Below are 17,296 nucleotides of genomic sequence, written 5' to 3' on the forward strand. Positions count from 1 at the left end.
AAACCTCACTTCACATTCGGCTTAAACTGAGGAAGGTATGAAAATGAAGCTTCTTAAGAAAAACCCTGAAATAGCACCCTGCATCCTACCAGACCACCAAGAATTAAAGCTGAATATCAACAACAACAACAGAAATAACAGCAAACTTACAAGCTCATGGAAACTGAACACTCAAAGAAATATAAGTCAAGACAGAAAGAAAGAAAGAAAGAAAGAAAGAAAGAAAGAAAGAAAGAAAGAAAGAAATTAAAGACGTTCTAGAATTCAATGGAAATTAATACAATGGGACACAATGAAAGCAGTGTTGAGAGGAAAGTTCATATCATTAAGTGTCTACATTAGAAAAATTAGATAAATATCATACTAGACACCTCATAGAACACCCAAAAGCTCTAGAACAACAAAATAAATAGAAAAAAAATAAGCACACCCCAGAGGAGCAGACAGTAAGAAATTTTCAAAATGAGGCCTAAAATCATTTAACTATAAAAAAGAGGACAATACAAAGTATCAGTGAAACAAAGAGTTGTATATTTGAGAAAATCAACAAGATAGACAAACCCTTATCTATACTAACTAAAAGACACAGAGAAAAGATCCAAATTAATAACATCAGAAACGAAAAGGAAGGTGTAACAGCTGTCACCAAGGAAATCTAAAGAATCATAAGGACATACTTTAAAATCCTCTACTCCATCAAATTGGAAAATCTAAAAGAAATGTATAATTTTCTTCATGGGTACCACTTACCAAGTTAAATCGAGGTCAGATAAACAATTTAAATAGACCTATAACCCCTGAGGAAACAGATGCAGTCATCAAAAGTCTCTTAACCAAAAAAGGCCTAAGGCCAGAGAGTTTTGAAGCAGATTTCAACCAGATTTTTAAAGAAGAGCTAATACAATGCTCCTCAAATTACTCTACAAAACAAAAATAGAACGAACATTGCCCAATTAATTTCATGAATCCACAGTTACCCTGATACCCAAACCCTACAAAGAAAGTGAATTGCAGACACATTTCCCTCATGAATATTGATGCAAAAATACTCAATAAAATACTTGCAAACCAAATCCAAGAAATATAAAAAGGCCATCCACCATGGTCTCAGAGATGCAGGGATGGTTCAACATATGAAAATCTGTCAATATAATCCACCATATAAACAAACCGAAAGGGAAAAAAAACACATAATCATCTCATTAAAGGCTGAAAAAGCCTTTGACAAAATCCAACACCCCTTCATGATAAAAGTTCTGGAGAGATTACTAACACGGGTACATACTTAACATAATAAAGACAATGTACAGCAAGCCTATAGTCATCATCAAATTAAATAGAGAGAAACTCAAAGCAATCTCACTCAAATCAGGAACAAGACAAGGCTGTCCACTCTCTTCATATCTATTCACTAGTACTTGAAGTTCTAGTTATAGCAATAAGACAACTGAAGGAGATCAAGGGGAAACAAACTGGAAAGAAAGAAGGCAAAGTATGTTTATCTGTAGGTGACATGAATGTATACATAAGCCATTTTCAAAATTCTACTAGGGAAAACCTATAGCTGGTAAAAATTTTTAGCAAAGTGGATAGATATAAGATTAAGTCAAAATATTAGTAGCCTTCGTATATACAAATAAAAAAAGGGCTGAGGAAGAAATCAGGGAGCTAACACCCTCCACAATAGCCTCAAACATTATCAAATGTCTTGGGGATAACTCTAATCAAGCAAGTGAAAAACTTGTATAAAAAAATTCATGTCTTTGAAGAAAGAAATTGAAGAAGATATCAGAATATGGGGAGATCTCCCATGCTCATGGGTAGGTAGGATTAACATAGTAAAAATGGCCATCTTACCAAAAGCAATCTACAGAATCAATGAAATACCTATCACAATCCCAACACAATTCTTTACAGATCTTGAAGAAACAAATCTCTACTTTATATTGAAAAAGAAAATCCCAGGATAGCTAACACAATGCTGAACAATAAAAGAAATAATAGAGGTATCACCAGCCCTGATTTGAAGTAGTATTACAGAGATAGAGTAATAAAAATGGCATGGTACTGGCATCAAAACAGACATGTTGATCAATGGAATGGAATTGAAGACACAAACATAAACTAACACACCTATGAACACTTAATTTTTGATAAAGAAGCTAGAAATACGCACTGAAAAAAAGAAAACATCTTTAACAAATGGTACTATTCAAACTGGATGTCAGTATATAGAAAAATGCAAATAGATTCTGCACAAAACTCAAATAATAAGCGAGAAACACATACTGGTGCTGTGGGATGTTCTGTATGTTAAATGTGTTGCTCTGATTGGTTAATAAATAAAACACTGATTGGCCAGTAGCCAGGCAGGAAGTATAGGTGGAACAAGGAGAGAGGAGAATTCTGGGAAGTGGAAGGCTGAGGCAGAGAGACACTGCCAGCTGCCGCCATGAAAAGCAAGATGTAAGGTACTGGTAAGCCACAAGCCATGTGGCAACTTATAGATGAATAGAAATGGGTTAATTTAAGATAGAAGAACTAGATAGCAAGAAGCCTGCCACGGTCATACAGTTTGTAAACAATATAAGTCTCTGTGTGTTTACTCGGTTGGGTCTGAGTGGCTGTGGGACTGGTGGGTGAGAGAGATTTGTCCGGACTGTGGGCCAAGCAGGACTGGAGAAAACTCCAGCTACACACTGGAAAAAGGAAAGCATCTTCAACAAATGATACTATTCAAATTGGATGTTATTATGTAGAAGAGTGCAAATAGATTCTGCACAAAACTCAAATACAAGTCAATTAAAGACCTCAACATAAAACCAGATACACAGAACTTGATAGAAGACAGAGTGGGAAACAGCATGGAACTCATTGGTGTAGGAGATAACTTTCTGAACAGAATACCAATAGCAGGCACTAAGATCAAAAATCAATAAATGGGATTTCATGTAAAGTTCATGAAAAGTTTCTGTAAGGCAAAGGACACCATCAACAGAACAAAATGGCAGTCTACAGAATGGGAAAAGGTATTACCCACTTCACATCTGATAGATGTCTAATATCCAAAATATATAAAGAACTCAATAAACTAGTTATCAAAAATCAAATAATCCAATTTAAAAATGGGGCATAGATCTAAATAGAGAATTCTCAATGGACGAATCCGAAATGACTGAAAAAAAAAAACTTAAAAATGTTTAATATCCTTAATCATCAGTACAGTGTAAATGAAAATTACTCTGAGATTCCATCTTACACCTGTCAGAACAATTAAGATAAAAAATATGAGTGACACCTCATGCTGGTGAGGATTTGGAGCAAGGAGAATACTCCTCTATTGCTGGTGGGAGTATAAACTTATACAGCCTATGAAAATCAATGTTTTGTTTTCTCAGAAAATTGGGAATTGATCTATCTCAAATACCAGCTATACCACTCTTGGGCATATACCCAAAGGACACTCCACCCTACCATAATAATGCTTGCTCAACTATGTTCATTGCAGCTTTATTCATAATAGCCAAAACCTGGAAATATCCTGGATGTCACTCAACTGAACAATGGATAAAGAAATTGTGGTACATTTATACAATGGATTGTTATTTTTAAAATGATATTTGTATTTTAAAAAGTGGAACTAGGAAAAAAATATTCCTGAGAGTAGTAACCTAGGCCCCAAAAGACAAATATGGAATGCATTCATGTATGTGTGGATATCAACTGTTAAGTAAATGATGATCAAGTTCCAACCCACTAACCCAGAGAAATTAGGTAAAGAGAACTGTAGGGAGGAAGCATAAGTCTCACTGGGTAAGAGAAATAGAATAGATTCCGTGGGTAGATGGGGTATCTAGAGGGATCAGGTGGGGAAGTGATGGAGGAAGAGAGCATGGGGAGAGAAAGCTGAAATCGGGGTACTTGGGGACTGATGTGGAAATGTAGTGCAATAAAAACTTCCTGGAATCTATAAGAGTAACCTTAGCTAGGACTCTTAGCAATTGAGAATATAGAGTATGAACTAGCCATCTTTGATGGCCAAGCAAGGCTTCCAGTGGTGGAACTGGGATACATTCAGTTGAGTTGTTGGCCAAAGAGATCCAAATGAGGTCCCTAACAACCCAAGCTGATGGAAGGTTGCCTTCTGAAAATGGACAGCAGGGCTTCATTGCCAAGGACAACTTCCAATCAGCTTATTGAAAGTAGAGAGTTTGAGTTGGTGTGGGCTTGGAGCCTTCAACCCTACATTCTAGTCTCCTTGGCATGAGAAGGTACTCTGTGGGCTACAGAAAGAAGAACCTGGACACTAACTCAGCCACAAACCCCACCATCTACAATCTATTTTGCCTGCAACATGTGCTGGGGCAGTGGCAGTGCAGAGTATGTGAGAGTGGCCAACCAATGTTTGGCTTAACGTGAGGCCCACTCCACAAGAGGTAGCCCATGCCCTAATCTGCCTGGAAGGCCATCAAACTGGAGACTGGATATCCTAGAGGCCTAGGATAAAACCAAACACCACTGGAAAAAATTACTAATGACATTCTGCTATACTGATAGATTGGTGCCTTGTCAAGTAGTTGTCAGAAAGGCTTCTGCCAGCAGCAGATGGAAGAGGGTACAGAGCCCACCACAAAATATTATGCAGAGAGAGTCTAAACTGGAGGACTCCAAAGGGTTGCTCACCTCAGAGATCTGGGAACACCACAGAAGACGGGGAGGAAAGACTATAGGAGTCAGGGGATAGAGAACACCAGGAGAACATGGCCCACCTAGTCAACTATGCAGAGTTTACTTGGGCTCACAGAGACTGAAGAGGCAAGCCAGGGGTCTGCATGGGTCTGTACAAGGTCCTCTGCTTATGTTATGGCTGTTAGCTTGGGGCTCTTGTGAGACTCCTAACAGTGACAGCAGGTGTATCTCTGACCCCTTTGTCTGCTCTTGAGACTCTTTTCCTCCTATTGGGTTACCTTGTCCAGCCTCAGTATAAGGGCTTATGATTTCTTGTTTTGTCCTGTCTGGCTGTCATCTCTTAGAGACCTATACTTTTCTGAAGAGGAAATGGAGGGGGAGTAGATCTGGGGGAGACAGGAGCTGGTGTATCTAGGAGGAGTGGAGGGAGGAGAAATTGTGGTGGGGATGTATTGTATGCAAGAAGAATCTATTTTCAGTTAAAAGAAAAAAAAGGAAAGACCCATTGAAAAGGAACAGAGCATAACTATGTGTGGAGGAAGCGCAGGGTCTGCAGAGGCCATCTACAGGGCTACAAAAGGACTGATGGACAAATAAAGTATACAGTCTACTGTTGGAATTTGTGATACTCTGATGAGGTCCAAAGCCAAACTTTCAAAAGTTCATTGCTGGCTTTGCTGCTAATGGAACTTTCTACCAGTCTGTATTTTTTTGTTTCTCTGACAAGACGCCGTGACTGAAAGTAGTTATGGAAGATAATTTTGCTGTATGGTTCTAGAGGTATGAGTCCATATGGTAGGGAGGTATAGCAGCAAATTGTAAGCATGGCAGCAAGTTCAGAAAGCTGAGAGATCACATTTACAAAGGCAAGAATGAAGCAGAGATGGGGAATTGATAGTGCAGCAAAGCTACTGATGAACCACTGCCTCCACCTTAGAATTAAAGGGCATCTTATGATAAACACAAACTAGGCTCATTCCTGCTTATGATTAGACCTTTGTTTCTCAAAGATTGGGCTATGCCCCACCTGTAACCTTAAATACAAAACCATCTTGCAACCCCACATTTCTTTCAAAGGGTGGAAATGTCTACCTTGTTATTGCCACCTTGTTAGATGCTGATCCTGTAACCCTGTCTAGTTTGCAAACCAAATCCTTCATTTCAAAAACCCCCTACCCCTGAGCTCTAAAAGCCTTGTCTTCCTCATGCCCAATGATGAACTCTTCAACCCTGCCTTTGGGAAGACAACCCATGTACGCAAATTAAAAAAAAAAAAAAAGCTTTCTTTTGCTTGCTTTAATTAATTTGGCCATGATGATTTGGGAGAGTGGTCTTTCTCCTCCCATCTTTGGGGCTTACACCTTAACTCTCAAAGACCTTCCCTACATACATTCTCCAGCAAGACTCCACACCTAAACTTTCCCAAACACCAACAACAACTACTGGCCTACTGTTCAAATACATGAGTATATGGGGACATTTCTCACCCAAACGCACACCACTCTGGAAGAAAGGCAAGTCCACTGAATGTGTGAAGAATGGGAGAAACTTTGACAGAGCTTCTACCTGTACCTTCAAGTTAAACTCTCTTTGTCTGCCTTTATATTTGTTCCCTTCGATAGCTCCACAATCTGCCCATGTTTCTTCAAAGTCTGTCTTTCTCCACCTAGTTCAAGCCTCTAACACATATCAGAACCACCAAAGCAGCCAAATAATCTTCAAAGAGCTATCAAAGTATTCACCTGCACAGTCCAGGACTCTCTATTAGACCGCTCCAAAAGCAAAGCTAAATGTCTTACTCTGCCCTCTTTAAAACAGGTACCATTCTGTATATTAACATAGAAATCATGGCTTTTAGCAGTATATGTGTAAAGAACTTTATGTGGTCAGGTTCTATTTCTTCAGCTCCCTGGGCTTGCCTGTGCTATGCCCTCTCTGGAGGATATGGGTATCGCAACGGCTATCCTGTATCTCTCCCTCTATTTCTTCTCCTACAGAAAATACTTGTCCAGAATACTTTTATTTTATATCGTAATGAGTAAATGTATTATTAATGAAATGATATTATTGCTCAATTTGGACAGGCAGTTGCAATTAAAGTGTGCTAAATGGAAAATTCTTGTGTTTTTCTGACATATACACTCCACAAATTAGGACTGAATTTTAGTTCTACCACTGAAGCCTGTCCCTTAATATTTATAAACATCATGTTTAGCCGTATACAGGTCTCAGAGCATTTGGAGAAATATATTCACATTGTGGATAAAGGTCTTGAGCTCCTTTCTGAACTCTAGAGGAGGACCATTTCAGGGAATATAATGACATCTTCACGCCCGTTATACATTTTACATCCTTTACATCCAGCACTGGAAGAAACAATTTCTGTAGAAAAAGGAAATCATCACATTAGTTCTTCAGACTTCCCTTTAATTGAGTTGGAAATAAACTTGATCACTTCTGACAAATTAATACTGAATTAATATTCAGTGAGTTGTTTTCACAGGATCAATATGTGATCAATTGGTCTAAATAACGGCACACCTCAGTTGTTAGTTTTCTATCCCCCTGTGCACGCCTGAAACTCCCAAAAGGATGTGGTTTGAGACCTGCATCCTATATTGCTCTAATTAAGAACGTAAACACTCTTAACTTCTGAGCCATCTCTCTCTTTTCTGAAAATGAGACAAAGGGAGGATGGATCTGAGGGAGAAGGGAGAGGAAACTGGCTGTGATGTATTGTATGAGAAAAGAATCTATTTTCATTTAAAAATATTAGATTAAAAACATGTTACTAATCTTTTGCAAATAAAGATATTTAGTAAAATGAAAAAGAAAACTAAGCACTTCTCAAATACAGTTTGATTTAAAATTTTCAGTACTCTTCAGTGCAAAGGTGCTTGAGCAAGTCAATAGGAGTAAGATTGCCCTACCTTGCAGTCCTCTTGAAATGTCTATACAAAGTGCAGAGGGCCTACAGTCGCAGGGAAAGCAACTTTGATCTGGTTTTCAGTCACAGTGAATAGTGTGCAGTGAAGACTCATTCACCAAGCCAGTGACTGACATGAAGTGAAAACAGCCAACATACAAGCACATAGTACACTAATTCAATGCTGAATATTCTGAGTCCAACCACTGCATTCACATATATGTTTAATTCCAGCTGGATTTTATAGTTTAAAAATTATTATTATTATTATTATTGTTATTATTATTATCACAATGTGTATTTATGTTCACGCACATGCACATGAGCCCATATATGTCACAGCAGGCACTTAAAAGTCAGGGGATAACTTACAGGTGTAGACTCTGTAGTAGAGTAAGTATTTTTACCCACTGAGCCATCTTGCCAGTATTTTTTTTTCCAGTTAATTCAAGTTAATCTCCTGAGAGCTTATGAGAAAGCTTCTGGAATATTTCCCAGTGTAATATTTTTAAAGAGAGGCTTGGATACAAAACTTAATTAAGAGGACTGGAGCAGTCCTTGCTGTACACTATGCTGTCTCCATGTGAGTAGCATTTCATGGCAGCCACAAAAAAAAGCTTTTTAATGTGTTTGGACATTTGAGAATTTTAATTTGTTCAGGAATTTTCCCTTTGAATGGAACTAAATTTCTAGTTATCAAAGTGCTGTGTGATTTAACTGTGGCATTTGACATTTGTAGAGATGGAGTATACTGTTGCTTCTTTGAATAACCAATTTCAGCTTTCAATTGAGTTGAACAGTACAGGAATAATGTAAAAGAAACTGTTTATTACAAACGGAATAACAAACATTGTTGGGGTCGTGCAAATTTTTACCTCTTGAAATAACTGTTTCTAGGCCTGTTCCATTAATGAAAGCCCGTGTTATGGTTTGTGTTTTGATGTCTGTCCAGTACAAACGTTCCTCAGTGGCATCAAAGTTTATTACAGCAACATCATCAATATCTGGGACAGTGAAGGCCGTGATGAAGTTCACATATGGATTGTCAATGTCCACTCCTCGGATCTCAGAATGTCTTGCATAAAGAAGAAACTTTTTCATTTCTAGAAAAATAAATTAAAGTGGTCATTTTTCTTATATTGTTGATGAGTTTAAGACAATCTAGAAAATCTAAAATAGCAACTTTTGATGACTTCAATTTTAACAAAAGAGGATTATAATAAAATCTGATGGAAACAATGTATAGATCATCTATCCTGAAGGTACTCAAAACAAATATTTGTAAAAACAAGTTAGCAAATCATTAAGTAATAGCATTTAGTTTGAAATGTTAAGAAATACTTAGTACTCGGTTTTTATCTCAGCATAACAAAACGTTGCTTACTAAAGCCAGGTGTGGAGGTACAGGCAGATCTCTGAGTTCCAGGCCAGCCATGGCTACATAGTGAGACCCTGTCTCAACAAACAACACAAACAGAAAAAAAAACAATAAACAATAAACAAACAAACAAACAAAACTAGAACTTGCTGGATGTATTTCTCAACAACAATATTTCATATTGGTGTATAATTAAAATAATATAGCCTTTTATTAAATGATTTTTAAAGTAATTAAGAGTATTTTTTTCTAAAAAGAAGTCACTGAACAAAATTAGGCATTATTTTTTTTAAGTCAATTCAGGTAATCTCTATTAAAATTAGGGCTCAGGTAGTGTTTATTGTAAATTTTTTGTTCTAGTATTGGTAAGTCGTAAGGTACTCTTGTTGTACTGTTTGTGAAATAGGGGTTATAGTTATTCTAATATTTATTGTTGGGTTGTTGTTGTTTTGAGGAAGTCAGTAATCCAACAAGAGGGTCCATGGTACTACTCTTCACATATAGTGAGACAGACTGCCTAGCATACAACTCCTGGATTCTCTGCAGGGATCTGTAAAATCACCAGCATGCTCTATTCCCTCCACTCTCCACTAGCTGATGGGTGTCTGTCATTTCTCTGTGGGGCTGGACCTGTTAAGGACAATATTAAGAGAAAGTGAGCACAGTGAATGCCATGCCTCTTCATGTCTGTAATATGCATGTGACCTTGCCATGGGTATAGAACTTGTTACATAACTTCATTATAATAAAAGATGGGACACACCCCTCCCAATAACATACCTGAGCCCATGACAGAAAACACCCCAATGTCCCCAGCATAGCCCTCTGATTCAGTGGAACTTGCAGCTCCCCATACCAAATATTTGTTTTCTCAAATACCTCTTGTCTTAATTACTGCTTGATGGCCTTCTGTGTCCTTTTATAAATTATTAATTGACAGAAACATGAATCTGGGTCAGAGGAGTCTAGTCTTGCCTTATAATAATTACAAAGAATTAAAGGCAATAGTAAGAGTCTCATAATTTAACTTCTGATAAATGATTCTATTTTCTGCTCTATGGATTAACTACTTTACCAAGAAAAATATTTATTTTCATTAATACAATTTAATATATATATATATATATATATATATATATATATCTCCAAGCTATATGGTTGTCTTTTTGTTGTTGTTTGTTTTCATTTCCCCCTTCAGGTTGGCAATGTCCTGTTAAATGAACAGGAAACTAAAACTGGTGAGTGCCTCCTGCTATACAGGTTACCTAAGTTATCTCTTCGTCAAAGTGCATTATACTCATACATCTCCCTGTTTTACAGAGATAAATTTTGCTAATGCATCAAATAAGAGAGTAGCAAGAAAAAATGAAAAGGGTAATAAACAGCAAATGTAACATACTACAATTTAAAGGATTGTCAGTTTCCCCAGAAACAGCAGCTGAATTCTTAATAGAATTCTTAATCAGCCACACCTAATGTGTTCTTTAAGACATTCAAAACCTCTTCCCCTTCACTCTGAGTAAAATCTGAATGCTCACAGAATCGGAGATACGTCCATTCAGATGTGGCTATGAACTGTGGGAAACTCACCATAGCAGGTCTTCTTGTCAGAGGAAAGCTTCATCAGGTGGGGGCAGGTGCAGGCTGCACTCCTATTGTGATGGAGGAGACACAGGTGAGAGCACGGGCCTTGACCCCCATTGGCTGCACAAGGATTGGGAGCTGCCAACGACACAGTGGAATAGCAGCAGTGAATAGGGAGAAGGTCGGGACCTTCTGAGGTCGGTTCACTTAGTGATCCAAAGTAAAGTTTTCTTCCCTGAGCCCACGGAGTTACTATGAGAATGGCAGACAGTGTGCACATCACTGGAATCTTTCCATCCCCTAAAGTTCACAGCTAAGATAACTTTCTTCATTCCCCCTCTTATTACAGAAGCAAAGACAATTGAAGAACTGGGGAGGGAAATTATCAGGAATCACTGCTATACTAAAATATAGCAATGATATATGTTATATATACTAACATATAGCAATAAAGCTCAGGTAGATCCTGTCATAGACGTTGGAACTTTGGATGGAGGTATCCATGTTCCTAACCTGCCTTAGATGCTGACTTCTGGCCTGATCTCTTGCAAATGCACCAGGGAACTGCGGTAGTAGACATCTTCCTTCTCTCCCACTTTCCCTAGGTATATAACACATGCTAGGCAGAGCACCCAGCACTGAACTACTTCCCAATCTCTCTATCATGACTTGGGATTAGGTTTTTATTTCATGCTTATTTTGTGTGTGTGTGTGTGTGTGTGTGTGTGTGTGTGTGTGTGTGTGTGTACAATCCATGGAATGAATGTGGAAATCAGAGGACAATTTGCAGAAATTGGTTGTCTCATTCTACCATATGGGTCCTAGAGATCAAATTTGGACCATCACATCCTGTGAGAAGAGACTTTACAAGCTGAACCATCTCTCCTACCCCAAAGATTTTTATGTCAATTGATCAACAACTATTATCTTCATTCTTATTTTAATAGAGCTTGTCTATTTATTTAATAGAATATTTATTATTTTATTATTGCTATTTTATTATTCATTATAATGTGGAGGCCCAAATTACTCAGGGTCTGAGAATCTGAGCTTGCTTTATCCAAAAGGGCTGCACAAGGGAGTGATTCGACCACGGGCTGGTTACCAGGTGTTTGGAAGGGTCTACACTTGGCTGTGAAGTGTGCTTTGATCTAGAAAGGGGGAGGTCTTTTGCCCCACCTTTTGGCATTGTTATAAAAAGCCCTTTTGAAGAGACAGAAGGGGCCATTGGGTATTGACCCAGGTACTCCCGAAGCTATCCTGTGTTTCTGTCTTTCTCCTCTTCACTATCTTTCTACTTAATATTTTCTTATCCCTCTCTCCTCATAGGAATCCTGGGAAAAGTCAGAGATGGCCTCCCACATTATAACAGAATAAAGTTGTTAGATCTAGGTTACTAAATTGAAGGCAGAAAGAGTCATGCCTTCTGACCTCACTGGTAGGAATTTAGCTTTCAACTAATGAATATGTCGTTTCTAGCAGATGGACTTATTACTCTGGGTTGACACAGTTCAAGGCATACCACCAATGCTATATGCAATGTCACATTGAAAAAGGGAAGCCACAGAAAGATCTCTCTGACCTTCTCTGTCCACTTCTCCTGAGATACGTCATAAAACCTGGGTCAGCGTTTTTTGACCTTTCCCTACAGCCAGTCCTATGGCTGGCCTGTGAGAGGTGCCTTTCAAATCTCCAGAGGAAATGGGTATCTTCATCTCCATGGAAGAATGCTAACAGACCAGTCTCAGAATGCCCCCACCTAGGGCTCTGCCCATCATTTTCCATCACATTTATCTACTAGCATCCTTGTTTCATCAAATGGAGATGAAAATGCACAGCTTGTAATATCTTTCCTCTGAGACTCCTTATAAATAAAATTTGATTCAAATGAGTTTATGTTCTTTTGTTGTTGTGATAGCAGTTTCAACTGTGAACTAGGAGTATAAAAAAATTTATTTTTCCCATCCCCAAGTAGTTAGCATTAGTGCTATAAGATTTTAAATCACAAAGAATAAAAAGGTGAGACTATATAATCAATATAGACAAGGTGTGAGAAATTAGCTGTATACTCAATATGCATTTGGGAGTTTATCACACTTCCCACATGAAGTACAATAAATATTTTTTTTTAGAAAGGGAAATAAAAGTTTCTGAAACAAGTCATCTGCTAAGAAAACCTGATAACAAAAGAAACCAATAGAAAAAGATAAAGCTGCCAGCCCGGAGACTCCTCATGGCCAGACTCTCAGTCACCCAAATTCCTATGCAATCTACCTTGTCTCACTATTCAACTTAATTTGCATTAATTAGTATTCCAAAGAGATTGTTAGAGTTACAAATGCAAGTGAGCATATGGGAAAGATGGAGGCAGTGTGGTGCTGCAGGAGAGGAGGACCTGAAAGAAAGAAGACACTAGATGAGAGAGGGTCCTAGCACCTAGAGCCAGGGCTCCCAGTGGCCGCACGGAGAAAGAGAAAACTCAAATTTCCCCAACTTGAAAAAAAAAGGAAAAGAATGAAGAAAAAGAGATAAAAAAACATACGAACAAATGTGAGGTGAGGAAAGAATAATAGGTTTTTAAAATTATACTGAACAGAAAAATGACTCCTCTTGGAGCAATTAAAAGCAGGTTCTTTAACAGTCCTGTGTGAGCTACTTGATTTCACTCTATTTTTAATTTTTAGTCCAGAATAATTCTCACTCGTCTCAGCATGCTACAATTATAAACTCCCTTTAAAAAAATCAAACATATTAAAATTCTATGTACTTAGAATAAAAACTCACACTGATTTTATAGCCCAGTGTCTATATTAATGGTAAGGCTATAATGTATAATTCACAATATTTTCTGCTTCACAGCTTGGAAAATCCACAAAGAAATCTTGCCTTTCATTTTAATCTCATTTCACTTTGAAATAATACTGCTAAGTCTTTTAAAAGTTTTCTTCTTAGTAAACATCTGAGCCAGCTACCTATTCTAATGACCCAGTTGAGGAATTGGGTTCACAATACTCCTTTTGTGACATAAGGTGAGGGTTAACAGATGGTAACCCAGGATCAAGTCCAGCCTACTGACGGTTTTTGTAAAGTCTGAATGTATCATAGCTGAGCACCTTAATTCATATTATCCATGTCAGCATATATATAATATATATATATATTATATATATAGCGAAATATATGTATATACACACACACACATTCATCGATTTTGGCAGAGGCTTCCTGTTCCACAAAACCTTCAAACATTTCTTCATCTAGAAATGTTTTGTCAACCCTTGATAGAAAATAATTAATGGTTTTCTGTCAAATACTATTATAAAATCTACTATCAATACAGAGATTGTGCTTCCCCCAATACTGTTTCATTGTATCCAAGAGAGAGAAAGAGACGACCACCGTGGAGTGTTACAAGCACTGACAGTTGAGTTTCTTTTTCTAAATCCCATGAAGTCTAACAAAGAGCATTAGAGATGCCTGTGTCATCTCTCCTCATTTACGCAGTTTAACGACTGACTAAGCTCGTGGTTGCTCCAAACATGGAGCAGCTGGTTGAAACGCCGACATTGTTCTTGCCCCAAGGAGTCAAGGAGTGCTATGTTCAATCTTTTTCTTTTCTTTTTTTTTTTTTTTTTTTTTTTTGGTTTTTCAAGATAGGGTTTCTCTGCAGTTTTGCGCCTTTCCTGGAACTCGCTGTGAAGACCAGGCTGGCCTCGAACTCACAGAGATCCGCCTGCCTTTGCCTTCCGAGTGCTGGGATTAATGACGTGTGCCACCACCGCCTGGCGCTATGTTCAATCTTTAAGGCTTACACAGCTCTCTCTGATTGTGTAACACACTCAGAGCAGATTCCCTCCGTCTTCTGCACGGTTGCCTGCAGTTACTGTAGTCAGCTCTTAATCAGCTACATTTGGTTGTCTTTCTAAAACACGGACCTGACAGGCTTGATGAGTTTACATGGGTCCCATCCTTCCCTCACGCAGACTCAATAACACACTTCCCTTGGGACTCCTCTAAGGGGTCCACCAATTCCTCCTGGTCATCCTCCAGCTCTTTATTACTATTATACTAAGTTTTGTTTTAAAAAAAAAAAAAGCCATTAATCTTAAAAACAAAAACAAAAACAAAACAAAACAAAAAACAACCAAAAAACCCACAACATTTAAGCTTTGAAGCATTTTCCTCGTTTACTGCTTTATATAATTATTTGTTGCCTGCCCTAAAACTTCCCTAAGTTGTGTTTTTGTGTGTGTTGAGGGGCGGGGGGGGGGGCGGGGGGCGGGATTGTTTGTTTTACAGAGATCTGCCTGCCTCGGCCTCTCTCTATCAGTTTATTTTTTTATTTGGGATTGTATTGGAGACTGAGTCAGGGTTTTGCGTCGGCTCAGTAGTCTGTGAATTTATTTGTTATTGTACTTGTTTTGAGCCTGGAGTATTCTGGGTGATCAACACTATGGATTTGTTTATTTACTTGAGATTGTACTGGGATTGAGTCTACAGTCTTTGTGTGTTGAAGGTTGCTACTGTAGCAAGAAAGTTTCCATACAGCAGAAGGCAAAGAAAAGATGGGGCTGAATTCAAATAAAAAATTATTACCAAACAAAGAGGGATGAACTGGGCTAACGAATTGCATTTCTGAACTACATGTGGCAAGGTGATAGGATCTGTGTATTTTTGTTCATTCATATTTTTTTTTCTTAAAATTCTGATGGCACCCATGATTATGTTAGGCTTAGTCACTATGGACCCACTGCTGACTCACAAATGTATGTGATATGTGATTGGAATTAGCAACAATAAACACCTGAAAAGTGAGTGAAACCTCCTAAAGCATACAAAGACTGAAGCTGAGAAGAGATAGTCAATAATACCTAAGTATAAAACATGGCAGGAGAACTAGTATTACTCACACATCACTTAAGACCAAAGTGGACTACTGTGAATGAAACATTACTGTTAGAGAAAATTTCATATTTCATGAAAACTATAATTCTAGTTTATTTCTAATCAAGAAAAGAAAACACTTGGAGGACATATAACCATTTTTTTCTGGAAAATTCTAATAAAACACATGCAAATGTTTTTATGCAAAATGAACTATGTATGCTATTTATTTAGCTAATAAAATCATGTTGAATGCTAAATATAGGGGTTGGTCTTGTTTCATGAGAGAAAGATTTTTCTATCCCTTTTTATAGTAAGAGCCATCATACTAATAAATATAACTGGTGCAGAATAATTGCCAATGTAACAACAAATTATCTGTGTTTTTAATATTATTTAGGAAAATGTCAATCTTTACACTTGATGCTAAAGAAATTAAGGAAGCATCTTATTTATTTACTTTTTATTTACACTATTGTGGATCTAACTCAAGGCCTTTCTCATTTTATGCCAGCTTCTAAACCTGAAGCAGATACTCAGCCAAACGTAACAAATGAATACACATACTGCTTCAATCTCACCTGATTCCATCAACACATTCAGCAGGTAATTCCACTACCTTATGTCACATTTTATACTGTGTTCAATTTTTATAAAATATAAAAAATCACATTTGATATTCCACCAATATATGTACTATAGCAATGATTTATTAAAAACACAAGTAGCTTTTCTATTTATTTGTACACAGTTCTCTTAACAGGGAAACCGCAAACATGTAATAGGTAAAATGCATCTTAGAAATGCATTAACATTTCATAGGTGAAGTTTATGTCAGAATCACCAATAAACTTTTAGTCATTATAAAGTGTAATGTTACTTAAATTACTTGCAGTTCATTTCATTTTTCCATTTTCATTTAGAAGACAAGCAATTTTTTGTCAACAACTTTTAGCATTTAAAATAGATTCTGTTTCAAATCAAATAAATCATCCACTGATAGTATATAAATATATAAAATAAAAAAAGGCTGGGGATAAATTTCATTTGAAGAGCATTTTGATAATAAGTATGAGATTTTAACTTTAGTTCACAGTAATACAAGAGAGAAAGAGAGACTTACAATGCAAAGAATATATATGTTAAGTGTTCTTATGTAGGGTAGAATATTGCATGTACACATATTCACATACACAGGCACATACACACACACGAATATGGATGTGTGAGAAAGAGGAAAGAGAAGTATGATTGATATATGTAGCATTTGAAGGAGTAAGTATGAAAGTGAAGAATCAATTGTATCCTACAAATACTTGAGATTGTCCTCTACCATGCTAGTCATGGCTTTGTGAATATTTTCCTTTTTTTTAAAATTTGGGGACCTCTAGTACCCATAGGGAAATTGTTGGAAATCACATATGTGTGTGTATATATATATATATATATATATATATATATATATATATATATATATATATATATATTTAATATATATATTATAATGAAATGTCTCTGTACTCCAGATTGCATAAGTGATGTTTTTGACCTTTAAGAAGCAATGATATTGGCAATGTTCTTAGAATCTAATATTTTGTCTTTATGTTTTGTTTTTGCAAAATGAGATACTATTTTCCTTTTTTCCTATTTCTCTAAAATCTTTACTATATATAATGAATTGCATATTAAATGTTTTAATTTATTTATTAATTAAATGAAATTAAGGTAGGTATATCATAATACCTACACTGAATTGTGATTATTATTTCTCATAATAGACAAAAGTGTTTTGTAAAGAATATCTGTCAACTTCTATATGAAAACCTATTTGATAA

The 17,296-nt window shown here is 36.9% G+C and overlaps 1 protein-coding gene across 1 annotated transcript in view; it reads right to left on the reverse strand.

Annotated features, from left to right (window-relative positions):
• Positions 1-17,296, reverse strand: part of LOC131910103 (low-density lipoprotein receptor-related protein 1B-like) — an 83,729-nt gene that overhangs the window by 47,581 nt on the left and 18,852 nt on the right. Inside the window, exon 4 of the mRNA XM_059262192.1 lies at positions 10,584-10,715. Within this exon, the coding sequence (XP_059118175.1) occupies positions 10,584-10,715 (132 nt within the window). The remainder of the gene's footprint in view (positions 1-10,583; positions 10,716-17,296) is intronic.

This window comes from Peromyscus eremicus, chromosome 4 (genome assembly GCF_949786415.1).
Source record: "Peromyscus eremicus chromosome 4, PerEre_H2_v1, whole genome shotgun sequence".
Classification (NCBI taxonomy): domain Eukaryota; kingdom Metazoa; phylum Chordata; class Mammalia; order Rodentia; family Cricetidae; genus Peromyscus; species Peromyscus eremicus.